General features: G+C 51.1%; 2 protein-coding genes across 3 annotated transcripts in view; both read left to right on the forward strand.

Annotated features, from left to right (window-relative positions):
• Nucleotides 1-11684, forward strand: part of BAHD1 (bromo adjacent homology domain containing 1) — a 35352-nt gene extending 23668 nt beyond the window's left edge. Inside the window, exons 3-7 of one of the 2 annotated variants that reach the window (XM_059848751.1) lie at nt 1051-1412; nt 2963-3122; nt 4083-4159; nt 6214-6305; nt 8523-11684. In XM_059848751.1, coding sequence (XP_059704734.1) covers nt 1051-1412; nt 2963-3122; nt 4083-4159; nt 6214-6305; nt 8523-8712 — 881 coding nt within the window. In that variant the 3' untranslated portion in view covers nt 8713-11684. The remainder of the gene's footprint in view (nt 1-1050; nt 1413-2962; nt 3123-4082; nt 4160-6213; nt 6306-8522) is intronic. The other variant, XM_059848750.1, reaches the window with a different exon arrangement.
• Nucleotides 11685-22825: 11141 nt separating this feature from the next.
• Nucleotides 22826-24927, forward strand: CHST14 (carbohydrate sulfotransferase 14). The gene has a single exon (XM_059848752.1). It carries the CDS (start codon nt 22841-22843, stop codon nt 23915-23917), a length of 1077 nt encoding a protein of 358 aa, XP_059704735.1. The 5' UTR covers nt 22826-22840; the 3' UTR covers nt 23918-24927.
• The last annotated feature ends 866 nt before the right edge of the window (nt 24928-25793 follow it).

A 25793-nucleotide genomic window follows, 5' to 3' on the forward strand; every position in this document is an offset into this window, starting at 1 on the left:
GCTAGTTTTTTAAGCAAAATACCTGAGAGGTGATTCCTTGCTCCATGTGTCCTGTGCCTGCCAGTGCCTGGGTTTCCTGTGGCATTTGCTACACGGGGTTGATTTGATTGATTGATTGATTGATCAGGATGATCTGTGGCATCCCTTGCACTCGCTGCTCCACAGTGGCTTGGATGCAGCCCTTAGGGAGGGTAAGGTGGGGAGCCAGGAGTCCCAGCAGTTCTTTGGCTGGAGCTTTGTGGATTTGGGTGGAATTTTCCCTTCAGATTTGTAAGCTCTGGTCTGAGGCAAATCCTGGAGCCTGACTGGAGCTGTGCTTTGGTCACCCCAAAAAGCACAGTCTCCTGTTTAGGGAGCAGGGGTGCATGATGTATTGGTCCAGGAGCTCTTTTCCTGCTGATAGGGCATAATTACAACTGGTTCTTCCCTTGGCCTGGGTTGAGACTTGTTTGTGACTCCTGAGTGGAACAATGTATTTCTGGGATGCTCTGAGAGGCAGCGTCAGCCAAATTCCAACCTGCTGAGGTTCCTGTGTCTGCTGCAGGGACACAGTTTTGCTGAGGATGCAGCATCTTGTGGTTGTGTTCCACCTTGTTTCATTTTCTGGACTTAATTTGGAGAATCTTCTCAATTTTCCCTGATTAGTAGAATTTGGCTTTTTGAAAGAAGCTGGCTGCTTTTGCCAGTGTGATTTAATCCTTCTCATTGTTTCGATAAGCCTTTTATTTCTTTTATACATATTGACAGGCTGGAACTGCTTTGGACACTGGCCAGCCTTGTGTGTATTCCTGGCTGGCATTACTTGGGATTCAGATGGGTTTGTTGTGGTGCAGTGTCATCTGCGGAGCACTGGAACACGCAAGCTCAGAAATGGTTTTGCTTTTACAATCCGGTGACGGTGCAAAATGAAATTACAGCCTGGAGAGTCTTTACAGCTATAATGCAATAAAGGGGATTTCGGGCAAAAGCGGCCGCGGTGTGGGACAGTCCCGGCTGTAGTTGCTTTGTGTTCCAGATGAGATCCATGACTCATTTCTTCCCTTCCCTTAGAAGGCTGCAAGTCTCTGGACCAGCTGAACCTCACAATCCCGGTGGCAGGACACCCCGCGTCGCCTGCCCACCCGCTCTCAGGATGTCCTGTGCCCAGCGTGCCGCCAGCTGCAGAGCCCGTTCCTCACCTGCAGACCCCCAACTCTGACCCTCAGACCATGGCCCGAGAATGTCCTCAGAGCTCCAAGCCTCCCAGCGGCTCCAAGTCCGGGCTGCGGAATACTCCAGGCTGCCTGCACGCCTCCAACAGCAAAGCGGCGGGCGGCCATTCCCACCCCAAGCAGCAGCGGATCAGCCGGCGCAGAGCCACCAACGGCTGGATCCCCGTGGGCACGGCCTGTGAGAAGGCCGTCTACGTCGTGGTAGGTGTCTGAGTGCTGGGGCTGGGCGGGGACAGCCTCCTGTGAACCTCCAGGCGTGAAGGCTTGGGAGTTCTGGGGCCTTCTTCCAGCTGGAGATGGTCACTAGGTGCTGTCTAGAACCTCCTGGTGAAATTCTGATGGGAGCAGAGGCACTGCTGGCTCTGTTCCCCGTGTGTCCTGGTGTTACCTTGCACGGTGTGGTTTGGGAGGGGAGGAGAACCTGCTGCTCCGGCATGTACAAGGGTGGCACCCGAGGCACGTGGGAGTCCATCCTGCTGGGATCATCCTCCAGCTGCTTTCTCCCGGGTAGGGCAAACCTGTCTGAGAAGCTGAGGGTTGTTGTAGCCTCAATTATAAGGGGCACATCTAGAGGCTGCTCTCATAAGGTGGCTCTCACTTAGGGTGTCTGTAGCCCCACAAGAATCTCCCAGCACACAGGGGACTGAGACAGTCTAGTGGCTCCCAGGTGGAATTTTTCTAGCACTCAAAATCCCCTTTCTTGTAACTTGAATGGTGGCACGGCCAGTTGCTTCTCCAGGGATTTCCTGTCTGTACTTTCCCATTTGTTACATTCAGGGGCAGAGTCTGGTTCCTGTAAGATGGGAGATTTCCTGCCAGAGAATTCAATTAGGTACAGTCAAGTCCACTTCACTTGTGAGAGAAGGCAATATTCTTCATCTTATTAAAGCATAAGAGCTTGAAATGGGCCCCACGTGATGTCTGGGAAGGTGGGGCAAGGCACTGATGTGCAGTAGATGTCAGGAGGAAGGAGGGCCATGGTCCAGGCAGGATCTGTGCTGCTGCTTGGTGTGGTGGCACAACCTCAGGCTGCTGAGAGCAGCAGCCAGGGCAGGTTTTGGAGCTTTAGTCTTTAGGAGGGTGTCCAGGTGCCAAGGACTGTGCCAGGACTGGCCTCTCAAGGCCAGGGACTGGCCTTGTGCATCCATCCCTTAGGCTGTCACACCCCAAAGGAGCAGCGAGGCATTAATCTCCTTAAGATGCTTCCAGTCCTGCCTGGGAGATCTGGCAGGAGGTTAAACCATCCTGCTCAGGCGTTCTGAAATGAAAATCAGAGGAAAAGCAAACTAAAAATGCCTGGTTCATAGTCCCAAAAGTGATTCTTTTGTACTGTCAGAGGGTACAAAGGAATCATTGGCAGTCCTGCTAAGGAAGGCTTTTGCCACGGCCTCCCTGCCACTCCCTGCCCTGCTTTTGTCAAATGTTTCATGTTTTATTGGGTTTTTACCATGTTTGTATCAGAGAAAGAGCATCCAAAGCACAATTTTCAGTGCCTTTGAATGGGAAGAAAAAGCAGGCCTCCAGGTAGGCAGGTGGAAAGGTGATTTTCCTGAAGATTGTGGTTTTGCGTGCAGAATGGGAGGAGCGAGTGTGTTTTCATTTGAAATCAGAGTATGAATTTCAGCAATTAGTGCTTTTGTGAGATGTGCTGTCCCCCTGGTGAGCTGCCCCTCCCTGCCAGCACTGTGGAGGAGAACCATGAAGTCGCCCTTTGCCTGTTGACTGGGTTGTTTTGGTTCCTGTGTGTGCAGAACGAGCCGGAGCCAGCTGTGCGCAAGAGCTACCAGGCTGTGGAGAGGGACGGGGAGATCATCCGGGTGCGGGACACCGTGCTCCTCAAATCCGGGCCCCGCAAGAAATCCATGCCCTACGTCGCCAAGATCTCTGCCCTCTGGGAGGACCCCAAGACAGGTATTGTGCCTGGAGAGTGTGTGTATGCTCAACAGGAGGCAGGGAAGGAATGGATCTAGGGAGAGCTGCAGGCTGGTTAGGGTGCCAGGGCGATGGAGACGAGATGAGCGCCACGGCTTCCATTTGGATTGTTCCAGGAACTGAAATGCTCCTTAATCACTCGTCTGGGGCTGATAAATGGAAATCTTCCTGGATATGGAAGCACAGAATATTTGCCAAGTGCCCGTCTTCGCAGCTCTCTCCTGTATTATTTCATTGCTCAAACATCGGGGGAGCTGCTGTTTGCTCCAATCCAACATCTGGTCTGGGAGCTGTTGGGAGCAGGGCTCTTCTGCAGCAGCTCTGATGGACCCCAGCAGAGCTGGGGATGGGAGTTGTGGGGCCTTATGGTGAGATCTGGTGTCTGACTGGCAATCCCTGAGCCAAGGATGCTGAGCCAAATGCTTTAAAGTAGAGGTCGTGCTTAAAAAGGGGGGAAAGAAACCCCAAAAAGGGGTTTATGTCTGTGTAAAAGACATAAATCAAGGTGTGGTGAGGCCCACTGTGGTTGTGTCAGTGCAGCTGCAATTCTTCCCTGAACCTGGGAATCAATGCTGCAGGTTCCCACCTTTGGACGAGCATCTTTTCCACCTTGTGTGCTGAATGGATTCTTTTTTGCAGGTGAAAACGTTTGGTTCTTGAATCTTTGGGGAGTTTTTTGTGCCTGACTTCCTTGGGATGTTGTAACCTGAGCAGGAGGAGGCGAAGGTGTAGTGGAAAAGCAGCACGACCGACTCTGTGCAGCTTCTTGCTGTAACAAAGGGACACCTAGTTCAGCATGAAATATTTATCAGCCACAGCTGCCTCTCCGTGAGCACTGTGGGAATGAAGGGGATGGAGCAGCAGGAGGAAGCTGGGAATGAGTAGGAAAACACTCGGAGAAAGCTGAGGCTTGACTTGTTTCAATCTGTGCTTTTGCAGGGGAGCTGATGATGAGCCTCCTGTGGTATTACAGACCAGAGCACACTCAGGGAGGCCGCAACCCCAGCATGCACCAGGTGAGTCCCCATGGGGCAGGGCATCCCGGGCTCTCTGTGCTCCTGCAGGAGGGGGGCACTGCCCCAGCCTCTCCCTGCATTCCTGGGTGGCCTCCAGCTGAGTACAGCAGAGTGATCTTGGCTGTGATGCAGCTGTTGCCAGATGTGTTGAGTGGTGGTGTCCTGTAGTTGGGCTTTTCCCCCAGATTTATTGTCCTGTGGAGAAAATCTGGGCTCTTAAAAAAGCTGCTGAGTTCCTTACATGGAGGCTCTAACAGAAACTGCTGAGTTTTGATGTTTCTCCCTTTAATCTGAGAAAATTCCACATCATAAGTAAAAAGTAATTTTTGACTGTTACCTTAAGAATAAGGAAGAATAAGTTTATACTGAATCAAGATCAGACACCTTTCCAAAAGCAAATTCTAATTCCTACAGGACTGCAGAGCCTGATGCAAAAGCTCCTGCTGCCATTTTGCAGGAAACTGAAGTGCCTATGTCATGTGCTGCCTTTTAATAAATCCCTTAATCTGCTTCTTAAACTCCAAAAACGTGTTAGTTTTGTACAGAAACGTGGATGCATCATCCATGCCCTGCATAGATTTATGATGAGAACTAAAGTCTGGCTTGAGGATGCTGTGCCAGGATAATGGAGTTGCTTTTTAAAGAAAAAACGTGTGAATTACTGTGACTTCACGCCTTGCTCTGCTTTGCATGGGCTTGTGTTGGGTGACAGAACAAGCTGGTTTTAACTGGGAATGAAGAATTGTGTTCAACCCAATTTTAAAAACTTGGTGCTTTCTTAATTTCGATGACTTTTTAAATAAAAAGGGAGGGAGGGTTTGAGAGCAGCCAGAGAATTGTAACTGCCTCGTTTGCGGGTACAGGTGAGTTTCTAAACCAAAATGTTGCACTTTATAAATGAAAGGTGAGTGTATCCAGTTGCATTTCAGTCCAGGGAGAATGCCAGGAGGAATTAAGCCAGGTTTTTGCAAACCCATTTAAATTACACAGCTCTTCAAACAAGAGAGGGCTTGGGCTGAGGGCTGGGCCAGGCTTGCCAGGGTGACTCAGGTAGTTTTGACTCAAGGATTAAACCAGAACCCCAAGGTGCAGAAGGCAGGTGTGGCATTCCCAGTGTCCCTGATCAACCCTGTCCCCAGATGTTCACCCTTTTGTGAGTTTTCCCTTCCAGCAAAGCAAAAATAGAGCCTGCAGGGAATGCTTCCAGACTTGTGCAGGGCATCCATGTTCCCAGAGATCATCTCTGCTGATCTAACCATACCTGAAATTCTTCTCAGTGGCTCTGTCTGGGTTACCCTGTGTATAACAGATCCTGCCTGCTGCAGAGCCAAATTTCCTAAATTGCTCTGGGAAAAATTGTAGAGAAGTTTGCCAATAGAGGTTGTGGCTGATCCTCCTTGGATGTGTTCCAGGCCAAGTTGGATGGGGCTTGAAGCAACCTGGTCTAGTGGAAGGTGTCCCTGCCCATGGCAGGCGGTGGAATGAGATAATCCTTAAGGTCTCTACCAACCCAAACCATAGCAGGATTCTATTCCATGATTCTGAAAAAGGCTGTTGCTACTTCTCTCACTAAACTAGCCTTTTTAATTGGGTTGGGAGGAGGAAGTGGTTGGATAAGAATGGTTTCTTTAAGTTTTTAAGATACAAAGATGGATTAGAGAATTCAAGAGGAAAGGGGATACCGAGGGGTGCAGCCAGCCATGGCCCTGCTGCTGAAGAGCTTTGTGACATTGGAAATTCATGGGATATTGGAGCACTCGGCCTCACAAAATGTGCTGGGCAGGGTGAGATGGTGGGAGAGTCGGTGCTTTGCTCACTGTTGCTGGATAAAATGTGGTGCACAGAGCACACGGCAGGTGCCTGGGCTGTGTGGGACACTGCCTCTGAGGAGTATTCACTGTGGGCGTGCTTTGGTGACTCCACGTTAAGGTGATGGGTGAAGGTGCAGAGCTCCCCATTCCCTCTCTGGGTGGGTGAGGGTGTGGAGCTGGCCGTGCCTCCCGGGGCTCCGGGCCAGCTGGGTGACCTCTCTGTCCCCTCCCCTCCTCGCACAGAATGAGATCTTTGCGTCGCGGCACCAGGACGAGAACAGCGTCGCCTGCATCGAGGAGAAGTGCTACGTGCTGACCTTCGCAGAGTACTGCAGGTAGGTGGAGCTCTGAACCTGCTGCACTTCCCAGCCCTCCCCCTGCCTCCAGCCTCTCTCACCCTGCCCATTCCAGCCGGCCCCAGGTGTCCCAGCCCCGCGGGCTGTGGTGTGGCTGGAGCTGGGGTAGTGACACTTGCTCTGCTGCAGGCAGGAGGCTTCTCCTGTTCCAGATCCATTGCATGTCTGGATTGTGTGGGATCATGGAATCATTTGGGTTGGAAAATACCCTTAAGATCATCGAGTCCAGCTGTTCCCCTGGAGCTGCCAAGGCCACCACTGACCTGTGCCCCCAAGTGCCACATCCCCACAGCTTTTAAATCCCTCCAGGGATGGGGACTCCGCCACAGTCTGTTCCAAGGCCTGGCCACCCTTTCCCTGAAGGAATTTTCCCAATATCCAACATAAATCTCCTCTGGTGCAACCTGAAGCTGCTTTCTCTCAACCTGTCCCTTGTTCCCTGGGAGCAGAGCCTGCCAGTCTCTGGCTGCACCCTCCTGTCAGGGAGTTGTGGAGAGCCAGAGGGTCCCCCTAGGCCTCCTTTTCTCCAGGCTGAGCCCCCCCCAGCTTCTTCAGCTACTCCTGGTGCTCCAAACCCTTCCCCAGCCTCTTTGTGCTCCTTTCAAGGGACTCCCAAATATTGATGCTTGTATGACCACTGCATGTGGTTTCAAGGAAGACAGGAACAGGTGTACAGGAAAAATGGAACTTGGAGTTAAAAACTAAGTGAGCTAGGAAGAGATCCTATATACCCATCCCTTGTTGGACACAGGTGCCAGACTACCCAAAAACCTGCTGATACAAGTGCCAGTGTTTGTGCTGGACACCAGATCTTGGGATTTTGGCAGCAGCACCCATTGGAGCAGTGACTTGGGCTGTTATAGTTGAGCTCTTGCTGATTAAATTGCAGTTTTGTCAGTATGACTTTCCCAGCATCCATATCCCAGCCTGCCATCCTGTGATGGATACACAGGGCTGAGGGAAAATAGGGATTGAATTGGCACAAACCCATAATGCAAACCAGTGCTTTAAATCTCCCTGTTCTGCTGGGTGCCTCTTGTGGTCTGTGCAGCCCTGCCATGGAGGGGATGCCTGAGACCTCCTCCTCTGCCTGCTCCTTGCCCAGGGCTCTGCTCTTGGAATTTCTAAAAACAAACTGGTGTACAAACTCTTTAGAAGTTGAATTTTGATCTTTCTTTTGAGAACACTAAAAAACCCCAAACAAACAAAAAAAACCCCAACTTGACCCCAAGAATAACAAACCAAACAAAGCCAACCAAACAAAATCCCCCATCCCCAAGCTTTGGATCAAAGCAGTTCCTTTCCATTCTAACACCCCAGTCTTCTGGAACAGCTACTGGCAGGAATTCTTTCATGCTCTTGTGGGTCAGGTCACCTTTGAGAGATGTTCCCTGAAGGCATCCTGAATTCTTTGTTTTCCTAAACATTGGTTCATAAGCATTTATTAGGGGCTAATTAGCAAAAAAGAGGCCAAAACAGTAAAAACAAAGTTTTAAAACTTTTTTTTTAATTGCTATCATATTTGGTGCTGTACAATATCCACCAGTATGGAAATACAAACTTGTGTTGCTTCCTGCAGGAGTTCTCTTTGAACAAAGCTTTGTCCACATTCCTTCCCTTCCCCTTATCCTCCAGCAGCTGCAGTTGTGGCTCCCAGCAGGACACAGGCAGCAGGAGAGGGAATGAGTTCATGGTCCCCAGCACAGGAAGGACACGGACCTGTTGGAGCGAGTCCAGAGGAGGCCATCAGGTTGATCAGAGGGATGGAGCACCTCTCCTATGAGGAAAGGCTGAGAGAATAGGGATTGTTCATCCTGAAAAAGTGAAGGCTTTGGAGTGACCTAATTTCCCCTTCTAGTACCTCAAGGGATCCTACAGGAAAAATGGAGAAAGACTGTTTACAAGAGCCTGGAGTGACAGGACAAGGGGGAATGGCTTCACACTGCCAAAGGGCAGGGGTAGATGAGATATTAGGTATAGATTCTTCCCTGTGAGGGTGGTGAGGCCCTGGCTCAGAGAAGCTCTGGCTGCCCCATCCCAAGCCAGGCTGGATGGGGCGTGGAGCAACCTTGACTAGTGGAAGGTGGAACCTAGCAAAGCCTTGGCAGGGGTGGGACTGGATGAGCCTTAATGTCCTTTCCAACCCAAAGCATTCCAGGATCCTCTGGTAACTCTTCCGATGTGATTGCCCTGCAGATTTTGTGCCTTGGCAAAGCGTCGAGTCGAAGGGATCCCGGGCAGGAAAACCATCATGGTTCCTCCCTCGGAGGAATATTCCACCCCTCTGCACCGCAAGGTGCCCGAGGACACGGACCCCGAGCTGGTTTTCCTCTGTCGTCACGTCTACGACTTCAGGCACGGGCGCATCCTGAAGAACCCGCAGTAGCGCAGCCTTGGGCCGGAGCGCCCACGATGGCCTGGGACACCTGTGCACTCTCACCCACCTCATGCTGCTGCAGGTGGGAGCGCCCAGCGCTCCGCCCTGGGACTGGGAGCGTGCGAGGAGCGGAGCCCGTGGAGGGGGAGGCAGCAGCTGAAAGCACAGCACTTCATTAAAAGCATAAATGAAAATATATACGTAAAAAATAAATATATGTATATAGATATAGGGATTTGCATAAGTAAATCTATATCTATATATGTATGTAGAGCTGCATCTATTGGGAGGGTTTGCAGGGAATAAAAGCCAGGAAGCAGTGCAGAGCCACGGCTGGGGGAACGGCGCCAAGGTGCAGGAGGGATGTGTCAGTGCAGTGTTTGTGGAGTCTGGCTGGGACAGTTGGTGGTTTTCAGGCCCTGAACTGAGCCCAGTTCTTGGCAGAGCATGGGAGAGTCTCCTTGGTCCCGCAGGACAGACTCTGAGGATTCCCACGGTGAAAGCTTCAAAATGCAGCTTTGGGAGCTGCCTGGGTGCAGAGTGGCCTTGTGTCATGCTTGGATAGGTGTTGCTCCACCAGGGGAAGAGGTGACCCCTGTTCTCCCTTGTCTTTTCCCTCCCCTCACCTCACTGCTCTGTGATTCACCTCCTAGGCTGGGGCTTGGAGCTTGTTCCATGGTGGAGCAGAGGGAGCTGGCCAGGTGGCAAGTGTCACACTGCGGTGTAGGGCTAGAGCTGGTCCTGTCCCAGGTGTCCTGACCGAGCCCACAGGATTTTATGTCCCATTCCCAAGGCCCGGCACTCACCGGCACCCGTCGCTTGGAAGCTTGGAGCTCACAAAGTGGGCTCTGCTGGGGAGAGCCATGTTTCCTCTTCTCTTCTGAGTGTTGCTTTTCCTCTGATGGCTCAGGGGGCCCTGGATTTTCTCTTTCTTCCCAGCTTGTTTCCTGTAATGTAATTTCCAGACCCTGCTTATCCCCGTGTGTCTGCAGTGGGAGGAAGCCAGAGAGGGAAGTGGCAAACCCTTTTCTTGCGTGTTTTGGCTTTTTAAAATTCCTTCCCCATTTGACTGTCCTGATCCTGGGAGTGCTGTTGAAGCCATCAGCAGCCTCTCCCCCTCCAAACTCATCCCGGTGTCCGAGCAAGCTCACCAAAGTGGCTTTGTGGCTCCTGAAAGGACCTGAGCATCGGGAAAGGTTCGCATGGACCATGTGAGCCCGCAGGTCCTGCCTCTTGCCTTACCTGTACAGATCCCAGACAGACCTTAGATCCCAGACAGACCTTAGCTTATCTCAACGCTAACTTGGAGTTAATCCCAAAGCAAACCAAAGGACAGTGTCACATCCTGGGGAGTCATTGCACCAGGCTGGGAGCCCAGCCCGAGATTGCACTAACTTACAGCAGAACTGACCCCATGCCACCCACATTCCTGCTGGCTGGAGCCACTCACTGAAACGAGGGATCTGCGTTTTCCCAGTCTTTTGGGGCTTCTGAACTTGTGTTCCATGGTGGAAGTGTCCATTCAGTTTTAGTGTCCTGTTGGTGGGAGCAGCATTCCCTATACTCCCTGGGGACACAGGGCTTGTCACCTTGCGCCAGTGGCCACACACCTGCCTGGCCTGGAGAGAAAGCCCATGGCATCCAGTTCCTTACATGGAATTGTTCAGGCACTCAGGAGTTCTCCAGAGATTTGCTCTACATACCAAAGAGGGGAACGTGTCCAGAGGCGATGGCTTGAGGGGGTGACAAGGTCTGGCACCTGCCACAGCGGGCGAGCATCTCCCTGCAGCTGGCAGAGGATTCCTGCTGGAAAATTCCTGTTTATTCCCACCTGCGTTGCCCAGGGAGAACACCCAGCTCCAAGAAGGGGGATCCCAGGTGTGCAAGCAAGAGTTGTCAGGTGAAGCATCTTCTCTCACTTATACCTCAAGATACTGTTGGTGTCAAAGGGATTGCCCAGATCTCTCCTAAACAATTCGCTTGGCACTGGGGGTCTCTTGGAATGACGTGGTGGGGCTGTTTTGGTTGGGAAGTGGTGGCACTGTGGGGACACTCGGATGAAGGGTTGCAAGGAGGCATTGGAGATCGTTGTCTCTGATGCTTCTGGGGGAGGATATGAAGTGGTTTTCACCTTTAGCAGGGAGGGAGGATGCTGGAGAAGTGGAGCTGCTCCTGCCCGTGACACGGAGGGAATGGCAGCTGCCTGGCCATGGGGGGAGTGCAGCAGCTGCACCCCACAGTGAGTGGAAGGTGATGAGAAGCCCTAAATCCATATGTTTGTTTTCATGGGGACTCCTTTGTCCCTGAACCTGAAGCAGGAGAGCTGCTGTGGCTATTTCTCCCTGGCAGTGCTTTGGACACGGAATGCTGCAAGACCCACCAGGCAGATGAGCCTGAGCACTGCTGCAGCTGGGCCCAGGTGTGAGACCCAGCCTTGGAACCACAGTAACTCACTGAAATTCCTCCTTCTGCCCCATCTCCCTCTGCTTCCACCTTGTCCTGGCTCCTCTCCAGGTAGCAGGGAAGCTATCCTTGCCCTGGGTCCATAACAGGCTCTGGTCCATCTCTGGAGAGGACAAACCTGACTCTTCTCATGTTGAATCTGCTTCAGGCCATGAACATTGAGGTTCACGTGGTTGCTGATGCTGTTGTGCAAACAGCATGTAAATGAACTGAAATGTCTTATCCCTAATGAAAAGATTTCCTGCTTTTTTAATCTATTAGATATGGAAATATTTTTTGAAACTGAAAAATGCAGTCAGTAGAATTTAAATTGAAGCGTAATACATGTAAAATATATTTTAGTTGATAATTTTGTAAAATGCACTTTTTTGTGTCTCTTCCCTGGTTTCCCAGATCTGTATTTCATTGTTTACAGATGGAATGAGAACATTCCCTATTCCCTCCTTCTGTGAGAAAGATATATTAGAAGTAATTCTTAAAAAATAAATTTGAAAAATCGTATTGATTTAGAAAACAAACCAGTGCTGGACTGTTCTTCCCATTCCGCATGAACTTCCCGCCTGGACCTGGTGGTTGCAGGAGTTAGGAGTGCTTGGGATCACATGTGGGTGCTCATGGTTGTGGCATGAGCGATTTGTTGGGTTTTCCATGGAAATAGAGCAAGTGGCAACAGGATAGGCAGGGATTGACTGACTTTTCTCCAGTCTGCTCTTGACAGCGGCTGTCAGTGGAGTATTTGAGTCTCTGCTGTCCAGGCAGGGCAGGTGGTGGTGACACATTTTGTCTCAGGTAGGCTTTAGGAGCCCTAAAGGAAGCATTTGGGAATGTTGCTTTGGAAAAGTGTCTTGCTTGGAATGCTCTCTCCACCAGCTTCTGCCATCTGAGTGTCACAGCCCTGTGGCACCAAGTGCCACATGCACCCTGAGGACAGGTCCAATAGCTGAGCCATCTACACAGACATCCCAAGGGGCCAGAAGGATTCCAAGTGGGAGAACAGCAGACAGGAGTCAAATAACCTGCTTGAGAAGCAGTGAGGAGCAGGATAATGGGATCGGGATTACCTGGTGGGAGCCACATGCAGGTGAGAGCTGTTCAGGGGTGCTCCCAGCCAGCGACAGAGCTTGGGGGTGCAAGGCTGAAAGCACAGGCATGTGCAAGATTGCAGGGGCTGCTGCATACTCATCCTCAGGGGGAGCAGCTCCCATGGCCCTGGGTGGTGACACAGCCACTCCCACAGTCCTGAGCCATGGCTCCTCTGGAGCTGTCCCACAGGCTCTTCCTTGACTTTCATGATTTCCATTCCATGTTGAAATGTTCTGTTGCTTCCTGGGGCTATGGCTCTTGCACACCTGGGAAGGGAGGGGATGAGTTCTGGGAACAAAATGGGCAGAAGGAAAGAGTAATGTCTGACATGGAATTAGTTTTTAATTTCAGAGAAGGGTGCAAGGGGCACATGTGGCTTGTGGCCTCAGTGCACATTGGCTGGGCATGGCAGAACTGCATCCATAGCCCTTGGATAATCCATTGGACCCCAGCTGCATCTTTCTGAAAATTTGCAGCATCTTTCACTTCCAGGTCACCTTGAGCAGGAGATTCTGAGATGGTCCCATTGGATGAGCTGAAGCTGCTCAGTCCCTGTTGCCCTGCTGGCATCACACCCGTTCTTAAATTCCTGATTAAATTTCTTCCTAGCATTAGGGATTTTGCTAGAGGATCCTTGCCTTTTGCTTCCTGCTCCCAGCCTTGTCAGCACAGCTTCTTGCAGGGAGCTGCCAGAAGCACAGACCTGGAGAAGCTGATCAAGAGAATTCCTGAAAAAGGAAACCACAGTGATGAAGTTAATTCATCTGGGAATTTTCTTCCCAAGGGGAGGAAGGAGCTCATCCGGGGACGTGCACATTTGTGAGCCGCTGTGGGATTACTGAGCATGATATTCCCAACCCTGTGGCCTGGGATTTCTGCTGAAGAACCAATTTGAGATTTCCCAGTTGGATTTAATGTGACCTGGTTCCTGGGAGCCATCGGTGATGTGGGTGCCAGAAATGGAACAGAAACCTTCCCCCTGTGCATGACCCACAGCCAGCTCTGGTGCTTATCCAGGTGTGGATGCTCCCTCAGAGAGATCCTTTGGAAAGACAACCAAGAAAAAGCTTTTCCATCCCTCTCTTCCTGCGTGGCGAGCCATCACCAGAAGGATAATCTGTGGCAGGCTGAAAAGTTGGGATTAATGTCAAACAAAATTGGATTTACTGTTGAAATCTGCTACCCGAGGGAGGTGCGCAGAGCCGTATCCAGCTCTCCTGGATCTGACGTTCAGCAAACTGCTCTTGTAGCATGACTGACACTGCCAGGAATGTTCTGCTGCCACTGAGGCAGAGTCCTTTTGGCCACAGGTTGTCCTTGGAGCCCTCCATGTGTCAGAAAGGCATGGGCTCACTGTCTGGAAAGTGTGAGGTGTGCGGCCATTGGAATCCTGCCCGGCTTCGGCCAACTGGGCATCCCCTGGCAGGTTTTGATGACCAGCAGTGGTTCAGGTACCTGGCAGAGCCAACCTGCTGTGTCCCATTTCCCTCATTTCAATGTGTGGTCTGAAGGTGACAGAGCCTTGTGGCAATTGCAGGGAGAAGGAGGCATTTGGGGTGCTGGGAAGGAGCTGTTGGGGCTGTGGGCACTTCTGGAGGCTTTGGATAAGGCTTGGGCAGCAGGATGAGCGTGCTGAGAGGGTGAGAGCTGTTGAAAATGCATCCTGACCTTTGGGAATTAGTCCTTTGAGAGGCACAGCAGTGTCCTGCAGATTCAGGGATGCTGGCGTGGCTCTTTGTTCTGCTTTGGAGCAGCTCTTTTTTCCAGGCAAAGTGCCAGCTGGTCTCCTGATGCTGCTGTGGGAGCCTTCTTGGGGTTTCCTCACCTCACTCCCCACATGTCCCAGCCAAGCAGATCCAGAGCAGCATCCAGGGCTGGCTGAAGTGTCTTCCCACCTGGAGTGAAAGCCACGAGATCCTGCTTGCATTTAACTGGGGCTTTAATGCTGCTAATTATAATTGGCTGTTATTGTGCCAAAATCCCTGAGCCAAGAGACAGGAGCAGTTGGGACTGTCACATGAATGTGACAGAGTGCTCCAGCACCCACCCAGCTCTGTCTCTGCCCATGGAGGAGCCATGCAGGGAGTAGGATTTGTCCCATCACTGGTGGCAGGAGCAGCCCTGGCAGGGTTGGTGCCACACAGGGAAAAGGGATACACATCCCCTTAACCTGGTGGCTCCAGGGACCTGAGTGTGGGCAAGTTTTTGTTTTACTGTGCCCTTGTCACCCCATCCATATGGGATAAATACTTGGCTCAGCGAGCTGGGGGCTTGAGGGGAAATGATGGATAACTGCTCGCTAATCCCTGCATGCCAGCGTTGGCTCTTGCTGCTCCATGCTGCTCCAAATGCTGCAGTGGCAGCACAGGGAGCCCCCAGCTCCATTGGCACAGGCTCCATCCATGGGAAAGCAGCCGCAGCCTTGCAGAGCCACTCTTGGAATGGCTCCTGCACTGCCTGTGTCACTTAAAACTGAATAAAAATGAGGTTGAGCTTTTCATGTTCTTCTCCAGCTGCTGTTCCTGCCATGGCTGCATCCCTGTGCCCAAAACCTCAGGGTCCTGGAGCAGCAGTGCAGGGAGCCATTTTTCTGGAAACATCAAGCTGGACATTCTGGGAGGCTCTTTCCTGTGATAAAGCCCTTGGCAGAAAGGTCATTCCTGTCTGGCCCTTGGGAAGGGAACTGTGCTGAGGGTTCACATGGGGACTGGCCAGGACTGTACTGCTTGAGCTTCCTGCAAAACCCCAAAATCCAGCTAAATCACCCCTTTATATATGAATTTTCCTTAAATTCCAAACGCCAGCCTGGAGCACATGTTGAGAGCTCTGCAGGGCCCCTGGGAGCGGCACTGGGCAGTGCAAGAAACTGAGGCCAAAAGTAGGAAGAGAAGGAAAATAATGAGCCCAAAAATCAGGGGGACAGAGGAAGAATCAGGTGAGCACTGCCAGGTGTGCTGGGAAAGGCATCCAACCTCTATCCATGCGTTCCATAGGGGATGGGACACACTGAGGCTGTGGGAAGTTGCAGCACAGCACTCACTGCTGGCCTCGGGGTTGTAATTAATAGTGGGAGATGCTGATTAATAATTGGAGATGGTATAAGGGGGATACCTGGACTAGGATGAAGCCACGGGGCTGGCACGGAGCGAGGGGTCTCTGGGAGCATGGCGTTGCCATAGGGATCCAACAGCTTCTCCGTCAGCGCCTCCGGCGAGAGCAGTTAATCCATTTTTAAGAGGAAAGGATATTTAATAAAGGGAACCATTTAAACTGGATTTACAAGGCACACTGAATGGAGGCCCCATTTATTCCATGACTTCATATTTAATTTTAATATCTCTATAAACCCCTCCAGAGTGTTCTGCACAAACAAGCCGGAGCCAGAGCGGTTCGACCGCCCAGTGATTCTTAAAAGCAAATCAATTTAACAGGGCTGGAAAAAACCTGCCTCTCCAGGAATACTCTTCCGCTCTCAGAAGGAGCACTGGAATAGCTGTATTAGAAAACAACAAGCAAGCTCTTCTAATGGAGAGGGATTTTTGAAAGGATATGGTGCAAAGCGGGGTTGGGAACCCCCGCAGTGAGCCAGGTTGTTGGAAATTTGCTTTGTTGCTCTGTTTTCTCTGCACTCATAAATAATGTAATTAATAATCATATAATTTCATCAATAATCCAGTTTTTTCTGTGGCCATGCTCACTGCTATTCCTGTGCTGCTGCCTGAGCAGGGATGCAGTGACTGTAAAAATCCATTCAAGAGCTGGGTTAGGGACAATGGCACCTGGCAGCACTTAGCACTCCATAAATGAGAAAAGAACAGGAAGGCAGCCAGATTTCCCACGAGGAAGCAGTTTGTGGTTGTTCCCAGAGCATTTCTGCTTCCCACACTGGGAATATCATGGTTTTGGAAGAATCAAGTTCGCTGGGAAGAGCTGGTGAGAAAACTCCCTTCTCCTTCTGCAACAGGTGAACTCTCCTGCTCCTCAGCGCCTGGCTCAGGGCACAGAGCAAATTCCCTGGGTTTCCTTCGTCCCTGAAACATCTCGTTTTTATTTCTTTTTAATATGTAGAGATTGTGCTGCCCAAAGCTGGCTCTGATTTTTCCTCCATCTTTTGGGTGGTCCCTGAACCCGGATTTAAGGAGCAGAGCAAGTGCCCCTGGCCACCACATCCCAGTCAGCCTGTGCAGTGGTTTGTGCTGTCAGATCACAGAATGGTCCCTCACCTCCAATGAATCCTTTTTCCCCCCTCTTTTTCCTTCCACACAAATGACCTCCCTAGAAGAAAATAGCATCCTCTGCTGCCCTGGGTCATGGAGATGGATTTCTCAAGGAGCAGACTCTGAACTGCTCAGAGTGAGGGTGATTTAGCAATCAGATGTTTCTCCCTGTCCCAGACTGGGGGATGTTTCTCCCTATCACAGCCAAAGATCCACGAGTGGGATTGGCTTCGTAGCACATCAGATAATTAGTTTATAAAAAGGGAATTACATGGCATGTTAACGAGCACAGTTGAGTTTTGTTCTCGCCTCCCTGCGAGATGAAGACTGAGACTCCCCGTGGGAATCGATTTCCTCATGGGACCTCCCTGTCTCAGGAATGTGATGGCCCAAAAACAGCCCCACAGGTTCATGTGGGTCTGGAAACCAGGATCCAGGCAGGCAGCAGTCCCCCATTTCCAGGGGCAGACCCCTTGCTCCTAACCCATTTTTTTCCTAATATTTGAGCAAATTTTCTTGTAATTTAACTTTCCCAATTAGTTTTCTTCTAAAATCTGGAAATAATGCAACTTTTTTTTTTAATTGATAGTGGGTTTTTTTCCCCTCTCTTTCATCACTCTTTAACAGAAAGCCTCAGTCTTCTGTGGTCCAGAGCAAGAGGAAGGACAGATGGACTGATTTATTTCATTCTTCCTGATGTTTATTTTAAATTAATCCTGTTGGGACAGATGTCAGGCCAGAATTCTTGCTGGAGTCACTTATGTCCTTTGATCTAATTACCAATGGCTCATGTTTTATAATAACTCATTTTTCTAATAATTAATTTTTCATGAGTGATGGGATTCACTTACTCTTTGCTCTTTGCCTTCCCCTAGATCCTCCTATTTCCTTCCTCATTTTTCTTCCTTTCATTTTCCAAACCACCTTGATACATTTCAGGCTTGAAAACACTGGAAATAACTTTCCAAATATGTTGCATTTAGAGAAAATTTCTGATTAATTCTACATATTTATTCATTAAAAGCACCAGTAGGATCCTGCTGTGCACACACAGGGAGTTTAACATGGAAAAACAAACTGAGTGTATACATAAGTGTGTGTCAGTAATAATAAAGTAGGAGTGATGCTGCTGTGATTCATGGACCCAGGATTTCCGACTGGAATTTACAGTGGGCTTGATGATAAACCCTCAGACTTTCTTGGGAAGTGCCTCTGGAATACTCAGGAAAATGTTTTTAGGGATTACACAGCAATTTAAATAACATGTTGCCTAGGATGGCCTGAAGGCACAAAACCTCCTGTTCCTATAAAATCCAGGTTACAAATGGAAAACCTTATCAAGAAGAATAAGAAAAAAACCAGAATGTTGAGAAGTTTTCTGAAGTACCACAACTGAAGATTGCACCTGATGATCTTCTAGCTCTTTCCAAATTCTGGGATTCTGTGAGTCTGCCAGCTTGGACTCTATACAGATGGCAGCATTCCTCCAATGTCTGACTGTCCCCTCCAGAATAAATTTGTCCATGTTTCCAGCCAGATCCCCGCCTCTCGTTCAGCTCATCCCCAAAACTTCCCAGCACCCATCCACCGTCAGTCTCCAATATCCCATTAAATACTTTCCCTGGGGCAAAGCATGTCGTTTCACAGGCCATTATCCCTCCTAGCGCACGGAAGGATGTTACAAACCTCAACAGGGTTCCGTCAAATGGGTCCTTATCGGTTCCATTGCCTTGGGGACAATGATTGCTGGTGTCAGGGATGAGATGCTGCAGGTTTTGGAGGTGTTGGAGCAGATTCAGTCCTCGTCCTGCTGCCTGTGAAACCACAGAAACATTAATTGCCTACAAATTCCAGCAGGAACTTCACACAGAGTCACGACTTCATTACAGCCCCGCAGGAGCCGCCTGGGAGCCTCGGGAAACTCCGTGTAAAGAGCAGCAGATAGACCTGGAATGAGTTAAGAGACTTGGAGGCTCTCCTGCGACACAGGTTTGGGAGCTGTGTTGGATTTAATGTGTGTTTGTACTGAGCGCTGGTTGTAAAACCCCGGCTGGCTGCGACTGCGAGGATGCGTGTGTGTGCATCCAGCAGCCCTGGGCTCAGAGGGATCAGAGCGATCAGAGGTGGGTCAGCGGGAGGATAAAGGGTGCAACAAGGGAGTTGTGGTTGTTACTGGCTTAAAGTTGGATACGCTCAGCCTGGCAATGGGCTTTGCATGTCAACCTGATTTTTGGGGGAGTAGATCTGGGAGCGGGAGAATAACTGGGCGAGCTCTGCCCGAGCCGCTGTCCCCGTGGCGCTGGCGCCTGCGGCATTCCTGCCCTCGCTCCGACCTCCGGAGTGTGTGACAGCTCCGCGCTGCCCGGGGGGATGCGGATCCGTGCAGTGTCTGCCAGCCCTGCTGGCTGCAGCCCCGCAGCCTCCGCTGCCGCCCCGCTGTCTGTGCCATCCCCGGCGACCGGGATGCGCTCCGGCTCGCTCCCTGCCTCCTCACCCCAAATCCAAAGGGGAAGAGCGAGCGGTGCCTGCTGGTTCTCCTGGCGCTAAGGAGCTGAACCTCCCGGGAAGGCTTCGTTCGGAAGCGATTCCACAGTGCCCAGCGGAGCGGGGAAAGTGGAACGGAGCTCAGCGTGAGGAACTGAGTAAGGATCTGAGCTCAGAGCGAGGTCTTTGCAAGTCCAGCCAACTGCATAGCAATGAATTTATAACCAGATCCGTCAGCACAAAGTTTTCCTTGAAAACAGTGATTTTTGTGTTTGACCATCTCCTTGGAGTTACTCAGTGTATTCATCCAGAGTGTTTGACTTTGTTTAAAAAGGCTTTTTCCCCAGAGATAGGAAACTCTGCCTCGGTAGTGAGCTGATTGTGGAGCGGCTTCTGTGCTTATCCCCTTGGATAAGAGGCTTTATTATACCAAATTACGGGATAATCTCTGGACACGCAGACGCAGCATCGGATCTCTCCTCCTTTGCTTGTTTTACTTTTTGATCCAGAGCTGCTCTAACCAATCCAGGGGGTCTCCTCTGATAGGAATCACCATCCTGTTTCTTGTCTGGGAAGCTGGCATCGGCCCAAACTGATGTTTTTTCAATAAACCTTTCTCTTGCTCAGCTTTTCCAGAGGCCTCACCCGTTTGTCCTTTTTGCAGTTCTTCAGACCAAAATAAATATCTGATCTCACCCCAAAGGCCAGCAGAGCCTTGGCAGGGCATTTGTGATGACATCAGTGTCCAGCCTCACTCCGAGCTGGAAGGACAGGGGTGTCCCTCAGTCTTTCTCTTCAGCCCCTCTGGGAACTGACCTTTTCCTTGTCACACTGATACATATTCCTGATTTCTGACAGCCAAGGTGAGTTCTACAGCCTTCCTTAAACTTGTGTGTGCATAAATGCTGCTGGGAGACTCGCTCATTGTAAGGTGGGAATTGATATTATAATGTAATATTATAATAATAATGTATTTTAATGTTGTTTTTCTACTCTGTGTGAAGTTCCTGCTGGAATTTGTAGGCAATTAATGTTTCTGTGGTTTCACAGGCAGCAGGACGAGGACTGAACAGTGAGGAAAAGGCCCAGATATTTACTGCTCCAGTTACCCAGGGTGGAGCCTGTGGTGCTCTTAAGGTGAATATTGGGGTTTGGAGGCATTTTGAAAGGCTGGGAAGTACAAAATCTTTTTATACCTGTAAGTGGGAATTTTAGAGATGAGGCTGCTGCTCCAGCCCCTGATAGTAGATCACACAGAGGCCTGGCAGAGCATTTCCCTGGGAAGGGCTGTGTGGGTTTGCCTTCTTCCACAGAAGAGAGAACCAAACCCTGCCATCATTGCGGTGTGTTGTATAAACTTGTAGGCAAACCACAGCAGCCTGAAGTTGGGTTTCCTCGGTGACATTTTATTTGCTAAATGTGCTTTTTCTGAAAGAATGGATCTGTCTGGGAAATACATTCTCATAGTTTTGCACATTCTGAACGTTAGGTGGCTTTTAACTGCTTTGGAAATCAAATTGGTACTCACTCTGGGTGTTAATTAGGCACACTGAGTGTAACCACAAATAATTTTCCCTGGTGACACAGGGTTTAGCCCTGCAAACCAGCCCCTGAACCCTGTATTTGCTTGGCTGTGCTGTTCCTATAGAGACTCTGCATCCCACCCCATGCCTTTGCTCTTCAGACCAGTCATTAAATCCAAGTTCTCTTTGGAAAATAGCCCCTCTGACCTCGTGGGCAGTTTGCTGTTTCTCTGCATTTCCAGAACCAGTGGGCTATCCTGAATAACTGCTCCTGACCTAGAGATATTAGTGAGGAATAGGAACAAAAAGGAATGAGCTGCGCCAGACTAACATGCCTTCGAAGAAATAAAAATTCCCCCTGGCTGCTTTGGAGTTTGCTGCAATCAGGCTTTTTCCCCAGGAGGAGGGATTGATTTTTGTCTCAGTGACACGGATTATATATGTTGGCACGGCTTCAGTTTGGGCTGGTGTTGAGATCGGATCAGGACCTGCCCTCTGAAATGAGAGCAGGAATCTGATAACACTTCGTGTGTGCAGCTTTGCTGGTGGCAGGTCGGATATCGGTCTCTTCCTAGAGCTAATGCTGTATTTACATCCAAATAAAACTGGGAAATGTGCAATAATCTAGCTGCAGGCTCTCATGCTGCGCTCCAAGTGCTTTGTCTGCCTTGGCTGACAAAATGCTCTTGGCTCCTGATCAAAGGGAAGTAAGTGGAAGCTGGTTTTCTCTTGATGTTAAGAAAGCTCCTGACAGAGAGTCCCTGCAAGGCTGGTTAAGAGCCCAGGCCCCGTGGTAGGCTAGGAAAACTCATTGAAGGAAAATGCGGAGAACAATGGCAGTGTGGAATGACTTGGGAAAGGGCTGCGTGAGGAAACGGCAGCCTGATGGCTGGGTTAGTGCCGCAGGCATCCAGGGGATGGCCCGGAGCAGCAGGTGAGCGGCTGGGGTCATTCACAGAGGTGCTTTGCGGGAAATGCCTGCCAAGTGATGGAAAATCCCTCCCTTTGGCTCTCTCTCCGTGGCACAGCCTCCTCGGCTCAGCACATGGCCAGCGTCTTCCCCTCCTCCAGGTGCTAAACCTGTGCAGGATAACAGAATTCTAGAATTCCTTTAAGTGGAGCACAATGCCTCAGTATGGATAGTTTGTCCTGGTATTGTAAAAACCATCCATTATCACTGCACAAGGCCACGGAGGCACTGGGGTGTGAACTGTGCTGCCAGCAGCGGCCGGAACCTCGGAGCAAACCTGGTGAGCTGTTTGAAATGACACTTCGGTGTATTTCGGGACGAGAGCAGTGTGAAGTGTTGCTCAGGCCTGACTGACATCCCGACATGCCGAGGTGCTGGCGGAGGGACGGCTCTGAACTCGCTCCAGAGGGATGATCAGTGGGAGCAGGTGCTCTGAGGAGCAGCCGAGGGAGCTGGGGGGCTCAGCCCAGAGAAAAGGAGGCTGAGGGGGACGTTCTCAATCTCTACAGCTCCCTGACAGAAAGGTACAGCCAGGTGGGGGTCAGGCTCTGCTCATAGGGAGCAAGGGACAGTAGAGGAAATGACCTCAAGTTGCACCAGGGGAGGGTCAGGTTGGACATCAGGAAGAAATTTTTTTTTGTGTAAAGGGTTGTCAGGTGCTGCCCAAGGCAGTGGTGGGGGTCTCCAAACCTGCAGGTGTTCAAGGAAGGACTGGACATGGCACTCAGTGCTCTGGGCTGGGTGAGAATCAGTCACAGGTTGGGCTCAGTGGTCTGGAGGGTCTTTCCCAACCTGACGATTCTGTGATTCAGTGATTAGAGGGCTGGAGCAGCTTTGCTCTGGAGACAGGCTGGGAGAGCCGGGGATGTTCAGCCCGGGGAAAAGTCCAGGGTGACTTTAGAGCTTTTTCCAGTGCCTAAAGGGCTCCAGGAGAGCTGGGGAGGGACTTGGGCCTAGAGATGCAGAGACAGGACAAGGGGGAACGGCTTCCCACTGCCAGAGGGCAGAGTTAGGTGGGAGATTAGGAAGAAGTTCTTCCCTGGGAGGGTGCTGAGGCCCTGGCACAGGGTGCCCAGAGAAGCTGTGGCTGCCCCTGGATCCCTGGAAGTGTCCAAGGCCAGGCTGGACGGGGCTTGGAGCAACCTGGGCTGGTGGAAGGTGTCACTGCCCACGGCACGGGTGGCACTGGACGGGCCCTGAGGTCCCCTCCAGTCCCGCTACTCGATCATGCCGCGACTCCGCTGTCCCCGCCGCAGGGCCCCGGGCGGGGCGGGCTCAGTGCGGGGCGGTCCCGCCGCCTCTTCCGCCCCGCGCCGTCACCGCGCCCGCCCCGCCCCGCCGAGCCCGGACCCCCCCGCAGCCCCGGCCGAGCCGGCCCGGCCCGGGAGCTCCCGGCCATGCAGCCCCGCGGCCCCGGCCCCGCCGAGCCCCGCCGGGCGGTCCCGCCGGGCCGCAGCCGGGTGCGCTCCCGGGGCGCGGCGGGCGCGGCGCTCCTGCCCTCCATGCTGATGTTCGGCGTCATCCTGGCCTCCAGCGGGCTCCTCCTCATGATCGAGCGCGGCATCCTCGCCCAGGTCGGGCCGCCGCCGCTGCACCCGCCCGCGGGGCCGTCGCGGCGGGACGGGCGGGACTCTGCGGCGGAGCTGGAGCTGGAGGTGCTGCGGGACACGCGGAACCGCACGATCCGCGCCCTGTGCGGGCAGCGCTCGATGCCCCGCAGCGTCTGGGAGCTGCCGCCCGGGCAGCGCCGCACGGTGCTCCGGCACCTCCTGGTCAGCGACAAGTACCGCTTCCTCTACTGCTACGTGCCCAAGGTGGCCTGCTCCAACTGGAAGCGCATCCTGAAGGTGCTGGACGGGGCTCTGGAGAGCGTGGACGTGCAGGGGAAGATGGACCACAAGAGCGACCTGGTGTTCCTGGGCGACATGAAGCCGGAGGAGATCAGCTACCGCCTGAAGCACTACTACAAGTTCATCTTCGTGCGGAACCCCATGGAGAGGCTGCTCTCGGCCTACCGGAATAAATTCGGGGAGATCAAGGAGTACCAGCAGAAGTACGGCGTGGAGATCGTCCGGCGGTACCGGAAGAACGGGGGGAACTCGGCCGGCGACGACGTGTCCTTCTCCGAGTTCCTGCAGTACCTGCTGGACGAGGATGTGGAGCGCATGAACGAGCACTGGATGCCCATCTACAACCTGTGCCAGCCCTGCGCCGTCAGGTACGACTTCATCGGCTCCTACGAGCGGCTGCACGCCGACGCCAACCACGTGCTGGAGCACATCCAGTCGCCCTCCTTCGTCCGCTTCCCGGAGCGCCAGGCCTGGTACAAGCCCGTCACGGCCGAGACGCTGCACTACTACCTGTGCAACACCCAGCGCCGGCTGATCAGAGAGCTCCTCCCCAAATACATCCTGGACTTCTCCCTCTTCGCCTACCCCCTGCCCAACATCACCAGCGAGTTCTGCAGGCAGTGAGCAGTCCCTCTCGAGAGACGCTGGGAATTCTGCCTTGGCTACAAGGATTTGCTTGCACAGCCCTTGGTGCTGTGTGAAGCACGCTCCTCTATGCATTATTTCCTCATTTTCTACTTTGCAAGCACTGTTTATATGAAATATTCTCCACCGCCTTCACTACTTAGGATCCTTTTTGTACTTCTCTGACTTTCCTGTGTACGTACGCCACTGGCTCTAGCACAGTAGCTTTTGTATCTCTTTTTTGCTCTAAATCCTTTTTTTATGCCACAACGTGGAGAATTCCTGTAAGGAATCTGAGAAATTTATATATTTTAAGTATTTTTGTTCCTTTTTTGGGTTTTGTACTAAAGTTGGTTGAATTGAGATCTTAACATGGCACTTGATGCACTAAAAAATAGTGTTGTTAAACCAGTTCTGGGTGGGGTTTGGGTATAAATAGGGTAAAAAGGTAAACCAGGCCCCATTTATCCTTTATTTTTTCATTGTAGGTGGTACTTAAATGAGGCTGGTCATTATTTCTGTGTCAGTAGCACCTCTGGTTTTTATTTTTATTATTATTATTTACAATTGAAAAATAATTAGGGATAGGATAATACCCCTTTTTTGAGTGATTTTGGGAGTACAACTATTTACCCAACATCACGTATCAGATGCAATATCAAGCCATCCCATTCTGCTCTTTTCTCTGAATTGAAGCAATACAGACTTAGGATAAGATCAAAGCCCATCCTGGTCCTTAGAATGGGAAACAAATCCCATGGGCCACGTGCCAGCTTTCAGCCTCGTGGGTCCCTGCATGGAGACCACTGTGGAAAAACCCTTTCTCCAGCCATGTTTGAAAAAATGGCAATTTGTGGATTGATTTTTCCTTCTTTAATAGCTGTGCACGCCCTTTTTATAGCTCTTGTATTTAATTACAGCTCTGAAATTGTAAAAGTTTGGGAGATAAGGCAGGATGTTGTTCCTGGGAGGCTGTGTCCTCGTTTCTAATAAAGTTTTTATATGAATTAGCCTGTTAGTTCTTTTCCTTGGGATTGTTTGTGTCCTTGGGGAGGCCTCTGCCCCTCATGCTGAGCCACAACACGAAGGTGGGATGAATTGGTTGTTCTTGTTGTGATTAATTAATGTTTTAATTGCCAGAGCAGAACCAGCCCATGGAGAAGGGATACATTGGAGCCCAATGCATAACAGGAGCATAACAGGACACAGGGACAAAAAGCAGCAAAATGGGTTCCTAATTGCTGTGGAGTTAGTGCAAAGTGATTTTGGAGCTGGCAACTTCCTGGGATTCCTCTCTTAATTTTCTTTCCCCGTTTTTAAGGTATTTTCTTCAGGATTTTAACATTGTCTGAAAGAAGGGCATGGAGCTGCATCCAAGCCCACTGTTGGGCTAAGTGGCCAAGGACAGTTTGGGCTGAGGGATTTTTACCTTTGCTCAGGGGATCGTGGCTGGGTATGAGGGAATTTGCTGGAATATTCATGGATTTGAACTCCTGGCCATGTCCTGAATCTGTGGGCATGATCCCAGGCCAAAAATGGGTCAGAAATTGGCTTTTCTCTCTTTGTGCCCACTCTGAAATCAGGAGCATTCCTGTCTGTCCCCAGGGGTTTTGGTGCCTGGTGATGGAAGAACCGGAGATCTGTCCTCCAGCCAAAGGCACCAGATCCAGCTGGGAATCAGATTTTGGGTTGTAAGACAGATGCTGCTGAGGGGGGGTGGGCTGAGCTGTAATTAAACCTGACCTCCAGGTCTCCCTAACTAGGAATAAGTTGGTGAGACTTTGCTGTCTTTGCTTCTGGGAACATTTCCCACTTGTTTGGTAGTTTGGTTTTTAATTAAATGTTTATTTCTCAGTAGTTTTAAAGGTTTGTGCTG

The sequence above is a fragment of the Haemorhous mexicanus genome, chromosome 6, assembly GCF_027477595.1.
Source record: "Haemorhous mexicanus isolate bHaeMex1 chromosome 6, bHaeMex1.pri, whole genome shotgun sequence".
NCBI lineage: Eukaryota > Metazoa > Chordata > Aves > Passeriformes > Fringillidae > Haemorhous > Haemorhous mexicanus.

Excerpts from the sequence above, each read along its gene's own strand:
- CHST14 (XM_059848752.1), top strand. The coding sequence starts at position 22,841 with ATGCAGCCCCGCGGCCCCGGCCCCGCCGAGCCCCGCCGGGCGGTCCCG.